The sequence below is a fragment of the Octopus bimaculoides genome, chromosome 13, assembly GCF_001194135.2.
Source record: "Octopus bimaculoides isolate UCB-OBI-ISO-001 chromosome 13, ASM119413v2, whole genome shotgun sequence".
In the NCBI taxonomy this organism is placed as follows: Eukaryota; Metazoa; Mollusca; class Cephalopoda; order Octopoda; family Octopodidae; genus Octopus; species Octopus bimaculoides.
The window spans coordinates 20,568,099-20,579,255 of NC_068993.1; the positions used below are offsets into that span (position 1 = coordinate 20,568,099).

The window sequence follows — 11,157 nt, forward strand, 5'->3', positions numbered from 1 at the left end:
ACTTCAAACTTCATTTGTTTTCTATTTTGATAAATTCTCTCTGTTGAAAATTATATTTTTATATTTTAAATAATTTGCAATTTCAGGAAAATGTTTTTATATTAAATTTGTGTTTTCTAATAATTGATAGATAGATACATAGTAGATAGATATCAGTAAGTAAGTAAGCCAAAGTATCAACTCAAACCAGCAGACAGACAGACAGACAGACAGATAGCTCAGCACGCAAGCAGGCAGACAGGCCAGCAGCAGGCAAGCAGGCAGACAGGCCAGCAGCAGGCATGCAGGCAGACAGGCAAGCAGGCTGACAGACAGCGACTACTTTCACTTCTGACATCTAATAGCGTGATAGTGCCGAAAATCCTTTCGGTTTGACTTCGCGAGCGAAGATTTACGGAGGGAGATGTCTGTGTTTATTGCAGGCTTGCTAATGGCCGACGATGCCAGGCATTAAAAGTCACAGAAGCTCCTCCCCAGGAAAGCGTGTAAATAAAACACGTTTTTATTAAGGGAAAAAGGATATAGACATATAAACTGGTATCTTCTTACACAATTTAAACAAAAAATCAAAACCAAAGTACCATTTATACGTCTTTATGGGTAGATACGCATACACATATACACATGCACACACATACGCATACATTTTATTCTACATAAACTGGAACATATGTATTTAAAGATGCATTTATATATATATATATATATATATATATATATGAATGTATAGACATACATGCATCGGCTTTTATATGTATATGTATATACTTACTGATTTCAGGCCAGACATCAGAGTTGGGCTACGACAAATATTGCTGGTAAAATAAACATTCTTTCTACTGGAGCAACGATTACGCAGACAAGCAAGCGTACTATACTTAGTAAGCTCAGGAGACGTTTGCCCGACATATTGCCATAAATTTAACTGGCCAGTTAATTGTTTAAGCAATTTCGAAGAAGGGCAGTTAATTCAATGAGTAATATTTGCTGCGTTTTTATCTTTGAGAAAAAAAAAAACCCCAAAATTTTTACAAACGTTCTCTACCTTACAACAACTATATCAGCTAAGCAAATGACCTCTAAATGCATTAAAATCGCTACAACAGATTCAGAAGACTATTTCAGAATATCATCTCCGTTATCTTTGAGTATACAAAAGACAAATTTAGGTGTGGTAAAAAGAGGTGAAACGAAATAAGGTAAATTTACTTGTTCAATTCTTCAGAATTACATTTGAAAAACAAACTCATGCATATCAATAGTCATCAGAATGATCAGAAATACACCAAAAAGGAAAAGTATGCAGGTCAAATGAAAAAGAATCTTGGAAAAATAACATATGGTGTGAAATTAACGAAATTCGGTTAAATTTAAAAACTCAACATAAAATATTCTATATAACTTCTGGATCTTCTGGAATAGTTCTCGTCCCAATATTTATACACCATGGAGTTAAAAGGAAAAAGATTATTGAAATTAGTCATTGCTCATTTTGTCCTACTTTAGACATCATATTTTGAAAATTGGAAAATTAACAAATTAGACATTAGTGTTAAGAAAAAATTGACTTGGAATCCAACAGAGAAAAGACTATTAAGTTTTAAACACCAAAAATTATCCAGATATTTTATTAACCATCTCAATTACAATCGGGCCAAAGTTGAGGAAAAATTTCTTGAAAAAATCGTATTTATCGCTTGACCATGTTTCAAACCATCTCAACTTCAAAACAACTATGCTTACCAACTTTTATTCTCAAGTCGAAAATGCAACAGTTGAAAATGATGATTCGCATTGTAATGGTTCCAAACAGGCAGAGAGAAAATAGCGGAAAATCAGAAATGACTGATTTTGCTCCAGGTGGATAAGATAAAAAAAACAAAGTACTTAGGGATCGATGTAATCGATTCTCCCCTATTCTCAAAATTGCTGGCTTTAAGGTTTCCATACTAAAATTCATTGTAAGTCTAAAGAATAAAAAAAATGATAAAAAATAAAATCTATTGTTGTTGTTTTAGTTTCAGGTCAGCCTTGATTAGGAAGGCCTAACACTAAATGGGTTCTAATTGCGATTACACTATCTTTCAGTGTATCTGTGATTACTTTATCGAATGTTTCCTCTCATTCTAAAAGTCGGCTGTTGGATATAATGAAATGCGGTTGCTATGACATGGTTCCCCATTCGCTCTCTCCCACTTCCTCAATACATACATACATACATACATACATACATTTATACATACATACATACATACATACACACATACATACAAACAAACAAATAAACAAACAAACAAAACTTTACGGCGACTCTTCACATGAAGCTCTTGAAAGAAGGTTAATTACTCTAAAGCAGGGGTTTTCAAACTTTTTGACTTGCGGACCCCTTTATATTTCAGGCTTTACCTTAGGGACCCCCCATATAAACGCTTATGAAATTTATACATAAATATTTGCTTAAAATAACATATTTTTACATTTATTTATTTAACAGTATTTAACAAATAGGTTTATTGTCAATTAAAAGATTTCGATTAAAAAACATATATAAAATCAAATTGCCCATAAAAAGTATTTGCTGTCTCCGGACCCCCTGTCTTGTCCTTGCGGACCCCCTGTGGTCCGCGGACCACAGTTTGAAAACCCCTGATCTAAAGCACAAACTCAGGGCGCTGAGCGAAAATTTTCACTACCGCAGGCGAATGTTTGAGCGAGCCCGTATAAATGACAAATTTGCTTCTAAGTCAGAGACTGTATACAGATAGACAAGGAAGGGAAATATTACCGTTCAGAAAGTCCCCTCTCAAGATCTTGAATCAGTTGGGTTGAAAGTCTGGAACGAAAAGAAGGATTTCCCCTTTAATATATCATGGCTAAATGTAGTTAGGTGAGAATGTACCAACGTCACCAGTAAAACATATGTAATTGACCAGGAACTTCAATGATAGCTGTAGGCAAACTGTGTAATTGGAAGACACCTGCAAGGGTTCTAACATTTGGATACTGGTACAAAATGCTGACATTTCACCAAAAACCACTAATTTGTATATTCAAAAGCACTAAAAAAGGTCAGACTGACGGCTAAGAATGAAAGCACCGAGTTGCCAGAAAACTATAGGCCCCATTGCTTAAGCTGTCAGAAACAATACCACCAGGGTCATTGTGAGTTCAATAGCATAGCGACTGAGGAGCAGACAAGTGGAAAGAAACTAGTGTGGGGATGTACCAAACAGTAGGAGCCTTGAAAAGGTATGGATTGATTATAATAGGAAGGCATATGACTCTATTCCCCACTCATGGCAGCTCAAGTGCCTCTTACCTTAATTTCCGCTACTGAGTGACTCACAAAGGCTCAAGTAGCAATTCTTTAGCAATTCTTACAAATAGGACTGAGAGCGGAAATGTTATTAATATTTCAAAGGGAATATTTCAAGGAGGTAGTCTTTCTGTAATTCTGTTCATTTTGGCATCAAATTCATTATCTCATTACTATTACAAAAATCAAATGGCTCTGCAACTGCTAGAGATATTAATGTAACAGGTAATTGTTTTGTGGATGACAGCAAGATTTATGCTAAAAATGTTAACCATACAAACAAAAAATAAATAAATAAAACAGCTGGGACTAATAACATTTTTCAGTTGACATCAGAATGGAATTTAGCCAGACGAAATGCTCATATTTGATTGTTGAACATAGAAGATCAATTCCCCTGGCTCAGAACCTGTGCATGAATGGCCTCACCATCTCTCCTGTCCCACACAAAGAATTCTATAAGCACCTAGGCATAAATGAAAACTTATGCGAAGATATTTGGAATAAAGATAGAATAACCGGAGAATATTGTGCCAGTCTTAGAAAAATACGGCAGTCGGAAATCTGTTCGTACAGTAAGACAATATCCTACGATGCATTTTCAGTACCCGTGCTGATTTCGACATTTGGAATCCTTGACTGGTCTGTAGAGGAAATCCACTTCATAGACGTTAAATTCCGGAAGATACTGACATTAACTGGAAGCATAGAAATAGTGACACCCCCCCACACACACACACACACAGGGTATTCAAAAAGTCTCTCCGCAGGGAATCGTTTCATCCTGCGCATGCGCAATTTGGCAATTTGGCTATCACTGCGTGGGCGGCCAGGTGTCAGTCACTGTGTACCTTTCAGCGTTTCGACATACCATTGAAGAACGTACGTTTTTAGTTGAATGAGTGTTTCGAGCTGGAAACAAATACACAGATACTGTGAAACAGAAGTTCAGTGAAACTTTTCCAAATACAGCTGTTCTACATTATGACACTGTGCAGGATTTAATGAGAAAAGTTAGAAACACAGGCTCAGTGGAAGACGCAGCAAGAAGCGGTAGGTCTACTGTCCTTTCAGACGAAACACTCTCCAATATTTCTGATAAACTGTTGACAAGCTCGTCAAAGTCCTTACGCAAATTGTCACAGGAAACGGAAATCAACCTAGGAAGTGCTCACACGGCAGTAAAAAAGAAATTTAATTTTGTGCATTGAAAATGAAGGACGACACATTCAACACTTATAAAGTTTTTAAAAGTCTTGTAAAGTCTAATATATTCTTTTGTAGTCTTATACCATCTTATAAATATTTTGCAATAAAATACTTATTATGGAGAGACTTTCTGACCACCATGTGTGTGTGTGTGTATATATATATATGAAGGTGCATGGTTCAGTGGTTAAAGTGTTGCACTCGCGATTGTGATATCGTGGGTTCGATTCCCAGACCGGGCGTTGCATTGTGCTGTGTTCTTGAGCAAAGCACTTTATTTCACGTTGCTCTAACGACAGGAGAAACCATTATATATATATATATATATATATATATATACATGTATTTCAATGAAACAAAGTATTATTTGTTCCGGGCATAAAACAGTAGGTCATATACTACTGTAAGGAGAGAAAGTTTTGCTGCATCTCATTCCACTTACCATAAATAATTAAATCTCCCTCAAGTCACACCATGTAGTCTTAAAAAAGAAGATGATGTACTGTAGGAGTCTATATGTATTTACTGCACATAGAATTTTCTGTGTTGGTCTTTGAATGAAGAATACAATCAAATTTATACATAGTGAGAGAGACGAATTCTATAGTGTATGACAAAATAGCTAGTACGTATAGATCTGTGATGATGCTGTCTCAACTGGCGAAATATCTCGTTAATACATGACTGTAATCTTTACCTTTAAACTGTACGGATGGAGAATGGAAACATGATGAGTATGAAGTTGCTAAGACAACTGTTCGGCATTCTGTATATGAAAACGACTGGAGAGGGAAAATGAGAATGGAGTTGTCACCGTAACAAACTCAATATTCTGTGTTAAGAAGTGAGACGTATGAGTGAGTCGATCGGTCTCAACAGTCTGCGCAAATATCTTTGACAAGAGTGGAGGCGCATTTCGCTGAGTCGCCTTCAGCATTCTGTAAAGAGTTTTGGCGCAAAAAGTGGCTTTATATAAGACTCAATAAGAAAGTCCTTGAAAGTTAAATCACATAATGGCTCGACATTATATGGTCGGTCATTTGGTCGATCACATGAAATTACTGTGATTATAAGCTGTGACGCTTACACGGCTATGCAGCGATTCGGTTTCGAATCTGCTGCAAAGGACATTAACAAATGTAGTTCCGGATACTTTCTATCTGAATAAAAGATTCGATCGACAGAAATGAAACGCCTTTGAATACTGGTTTTGGGACCAGGGCTGGCTTGTGGAAGTCAAGAAGAAAAACTAATTTTTTTTCTCGCTCAGTAGAGAGGCTCTAAATCATTCAAGCGAAAAGATCAGGAAGGCATGATGCTTAAATATTTCCCAAGGGAACTCGTGTTGTAAGTGAAAGCATTTTTAAAAGCGACTTGTAATCGAGTTACAGTTTCTTGCTACAAAGCACTGCTGAGAACGTACAAACGTGAAAGTGATGCTGCTGTGGTGTAATAGAAAACTTGTTGTGCTTGAGACCTATAGTGAACCCAATAAATGGTGATAGTTCGAAGAACTGGTAGTCATACAACTAATGACTACTACATCTTTGAGCTAACGATGGTTTTCCTTCAAAGAGTTTTCGATGCTAATATAAAGGGTTTAATCCTTTAACATTCAAACCGACCAAATTCATCCCAAATATCCTACCCGTTTTACGTTGAATTTGGTCAGATTCAGCCTCTCACACCTACTCTACAATGTCATTCTAAACGAGCAATCACACCATGAATATCTTGAAGCTAATGTGTGACTAATTCAAAACAATGTGAATAAATAAGCTTTACATTTGACAGAGTAATCTGAATGTTAAAAGGTTAATATAATTTTATTTCCTTACCATACACAAGTCCTTTGTATTCACAATGAATATGAACACAATTTTGAAAACAATGTTATAGATATAAGTTCCATCTTAGCCTGTGTAAGAAATTACTTATATTAAGGTATCTAAGTCATTGTTTTCTGAGCAGCATCATATGATACGTCGTAAAAGCAGCTTGATAATAAAATATTTTCTAACGTTTAACCATCAATTTGACAATTATTTCATAACAATCCAAAGGCAAGTTATCCGTGAAATATGTGTTGGTAAATTAGTTTATATTATACATGGAAGTAGTTGCGACTGAGTGGTTAGAAATTTTGCGTTGCAATCATGATATTACGGATTCAAATCTTACTACATAGTATCTTAAGCAAGTACCGTCTACTATAAACTTATGAAAAGAAAAGAAAATGTCCCTGAGCGTCATTGTAAGGCTTGTTTGATTACACTTCTCACTCGCAGTGAGTTTCCTTTTTCATATTTTTGATATAACAGTGATGTTCATTGATGGCGTTTGTGTATGCATTCAATAACAGGGAGATTTTCAATATTTATTCTTGGACAGACTTTTTTCCGAATGGCATTTACAACTTCGTGACGCATAGAGGTATCACCTTGACATTTTTGGGAGCTGCTAATCACAAGGGTGATGTCTTCCGCAGAAATATGACATAACCTACGGTTGCATTTTGGACCTCCAAGGGCTTCCCTGTCACTTCTGTTTATTAGGGTATTTCGTAGTAATCTCTTGCTCTTGGACTGCCAATGTATAGCCTTCGAATTGTGATATAATATAGCAGGCGTGAGTCCAAGAGAGGCTTCGCATCATGTCGATATTATTTCAAGCGTTCGAGAAACTTACTGATGCATAGTCTTGTTTTAAGTATGCTGAGCGTTTCAGATCCAGGTTTCCTTCGAGGTATGTTAATCAAGCTGCTTTGAGGCTATATAAGACGTCATCAGAAAGAGCGTGTTTCCTGAGGAGCCCCCTTTTCCAACTTTTTTGGATATTGTTCTCTTATATATATATAAAGTTTAAGGAATGGAGTACATAAGATTCGGGCTACATACGTTTCATAGCGAGCGGAACTTTGGAAGTGGTAAATATCCAAGCGAGGTGTATATCGCAGGCTACACTTCAGGCCAAGGATATCTTGATTAAATGAAAGTTTACATTGTTGCAAGAAGGTACTTGTTAACGCATGGAAGTTTCAATTCTGATTAGCCTTAGAAAGTACGTGTTTCAAAAAAATGCTATGCAGTAGGATGAAACTTTGGACAATATATTTATGAAGCAAACTTTTAGCGTCACCAATATCCCTAAGCAATGGTTTAAAAAATGAGAAAGACGATATAATAAGCTATTTTTCCAAATGATTTCTCACAGAGAATGATATCAATTCCAATGATGTATTTACAAGTTTCTAGCAATAATTTGGACGTATTATGATATTGGTAAGCGTTAATTTGATAAATGTCACCGTTTATTTTGATTCATGACAGATACTATATGTATTTTTTTTCTTTTCTAGCACAGACACAAGAACTAACATTTTTGAGGGTGTATTTAGTCAGTTAGATCGATCTCAGTACTTTATTGGTACTTTATCTAACTGATCCCGATAAGTAGAAATGTAAGGCCGACCTGGGCTGTATCCAAACTCAGAATGGTGCAAAGTATTCTATCCGAGGCTGAAATGACAAAGCCAACCTATAGCCCTGATAAATATTGAAACGTGCAAAATCTAATCCATATCTCAATTTATCGCCCGTGATTAATTTCACAATTCGATCCAGGGGAAATAATAACATAGGGGTATAAAGAAACAAAAGTTATCTCCCTTGAAATTATCCACTTTTTGTCTTCATAGTGGCGGAGAAGTTAGCTTTCGATACCTTAATTTAGTTAGCAGCAGTAGTTGTTGCTGTTTTCATCTTAGCTAACCCAGCACTGCTTCAGTTATCGCCAACTCATCTTTTGCATATCTGAGGCAACATTCTAAAATGTAATAGTCCTTTTTAAGACGATGCAATGTGATCAAAAGGAGAGGTAGCTGCTACTTAATTGAGCAGCATATATGTAACAAAGATAGTATATGAATTAGTCGATTAAGCCAAAACAGCTCCATTACTTGATGCTATTCATTTTTCTTTTCAATTGCAGAAGAAGTCCTACAAGGAATTTTGGCCTAAGTTCAACTATTTTGCTCATTCGGTCTTTTCCTATTAACTAGTATACTTTTATTATGACATTAACTGTCATTAGTTGTTCATATAAAATTGTTAGAGGAAGTTTCGTTTCTATTGTCTAAGTACTTACTAAGCTTTACAAAACACATCTACTTTTCGTCTGTTATTATAAACGATTCTTCAAATAAAACTGTTTCCCAATCTATTATACCCCAAACCTCACTATAACTTCCCAGAATAATGGACACTTCACCAGTGGTTGGTAAAAATGTATAAGTGTTGTATCTTTGCTAAGAAAAAACGATTTTTACAAATCCATGTCCCACTAGACAAAAAAAACAAAAAAACAAAAAAAAAAAAGAAAAACATATTGGATCCGAAGCTCTACCACAATTTTCTCAAGCCCCACGTTGAGAATCACTAACATAAAACATCATTACCATGGTGTCTACTGCTTGTTTACTCGTTCCGTGAGCGAAAGGCAAGTTTCGATTTTATGTTTCTAAAGCAGTGAATTGTAACATAGCAAAGAAATTCAAGATATACTCAGTGTAGATGTTATTTAATTCACTCAGATCAGTCGTTATTTGTTAAATTAATTAATTTATTTTTGCAACTAAACTTTATTTAATATCATAGATTGGCGCTTCGCGATTTCAGCAAACATAGCTTTCAATAATAAACGTGCAGACCTTCTGTTTCAATTATATCTGATTGACTGGGAATCTGTTAATCAGAAATATTAACAATTCACTTAATGAAGAAAACATTAATTTTATAAGACATAAGTGTGCGCCCAGAGTATTTTATTAGGATGTGTGTGGTACAATGAGTAAGATTTACTGCATTTTTGACTTTGAGTACGAAAACTATATCAACTAAACAAATGACCTTCTCTAAATGCGTTAAAAACACTGTAACATTTAGAATACTATTTCAAAAAATTATAAGTATACAAAGGACAAATTTGGGTGGGGCAAAATGAGCAGGACAAAGTAAGTCAAATTTGCTCCTCCGTTCTTCCAGAATTACATTTGAAAAGAAACTCATTCACCTCAATATCCATCCTTAAACATCAGAAAAGTTAGGAATGCAACAAAAACCGAGAAACATCAATGTCAAATGAAAGAGGGTCATGAAAAAATGGCACATGATATGAAGTTAACGAAACTCGACTGAATCTAGAATCTCAACATAAAGTATTCTGTAAAGCGTCTTCACAATCTCCTGGACCGGTTCTCTTTCCAATATGTTAACATACCATACAGTTAAGAAGAAAAAATTTTCAAATTAGTCATTACTCATCTTGCTCCACTTTAGACATCAGTTTTTGGAAACTGATGATCATCAAATTAAACGTTAGTGTGGTAAAAATCGACTTGGAATCCAACAGAGAAAAGAATTTTGATTGTCAAACATAAAAAATATCCCCGGTACACATTTGATCAGTTTCTAAAGGCTATTAATGAGGTAAGAGTCCCAATTATAGAAGAAGTTTTGAAACATTTTGATGTTTTGGCTGTAGTAAAAAAACAAAAGGAATATTGATCAAATAATGGGAAATATAGAAAACAAGTTTAGAACAGATTTTATCTTCAGTTTAACGAAAATTTAGAAGAATTTGAAGAGCCAGTAGCAATTGTTAGAAATGAACAGAAGCGACTGTTGATATTGGTAAACTGATAATGGAGAATTAGTCGAAAAGACAAAGAAGAAGATATAGTAATGAAAGCTCATGTGCATTCCTTGACTTCTAAAGGGCTCGCCTGAAACTTTTCCCATATTCAAAAAGGATATGGGAATTTTAAATCTCAAGATTAAAATTTTTAACGAGATAGAAAAGTTGTTGCAGGTCTAAGTTTATCTCAATTTTACTGTTGTGAAATTTATGAAGAAAAGACAGTATTGGACACAAGTAATTCTTCTACTTCAAGCGAACCAAATACGAACGTCTAATTCACATTGTGTGGAAAACATAGTACGAACAACAAGAGACACGGATTGATGAATAAAAGTCCAGATTGATGAATAAAAATCCTAATGCAGTTCTCTGCTTTAGAATCTGAAATGTAAAATATTCTTTACCCTGATGACAGAAGCTCATCTTACTCAATGTTGAGTCCATCCATTACAGCGGCACGCTGTGATGGACTACATCTACCAAAATTATCATGGATCTCCGAGTTCCCAGAAACAGCTGTTGGTCGTATAACACCTTTGTTCCACCCCTTTAATTTTCTCTGTCATTTGTACTCTGTCTTGGTTGGATCTATTAATATAAATAACTATACATTTATACTTAAATATTCATCGTCTTAAAGTTTCCACCTTTTGCTTTCTCTCGTTTTGCATGCATGCACATATACATATTCTGTATTTCATACTCAAACTTTTATATTTAATGTATCTAATTTGTTTATCCGCATAATTGCTTCTATATCTGCTCAACTTGATCCCTCCTATTGTCATTCTTTACCCTTTGAAATCGATCTCCTGTAAAGGCATCGGAGTCTAAGTTTGAATCTTTTCAGCATTACTTAATGTCATCTATACCAAGAATATCTGGATCTCATCTGTGGACTGTATATATATATATATATATATATATATATATAT

The 11,157-nt window shown here is 35.0% G+C and overlaps 1 protein-coding gene and 1 long non-coding RNA gene across 3 annotated transcripts in view; one reads left to right on the forward strand and one right to left on the reverse strand.

Moving 5' to 3' along the window:
• LOC128249280 (uncharacterized) overlaps positions 1-905 on the reverse strand; it is a 55,974-nt gene extending 55,069 nt beyond the window's left edge. The window contains exon 1 of the long non-coding RNA XR_008265374.1: positions 773-905. This is a non-coding gene — a long non-coding RNA (uncharacterized LOC128249280). The remainder of the gene's footprint in view (positions 1-772) is intronic.
• The window catches only part of LOC106871895 (uncharacterized), a 37,229-nt gene extending 36,309 nt beyond the window's left edge, over positions 1-920 (forward strand). The window contains exon 8 of one of the 2 annotated variants that reach the window (XM_014918652.2): positions 782-920. In XM_014918652.2, coding sequence (XP_014774138.1) covers positions 782-827 — 46 coding nt within the window. In that variant the 3' untranslated portion in view covers positions 828-920. The remainder of the gene's footprint in view (positions 1-781) is intronic. The other variant, XM_052972370.1, reaches the window with a different exon arrangement.
• Positions 921-11,157: the final 10,237 nt, after the last annotated feature.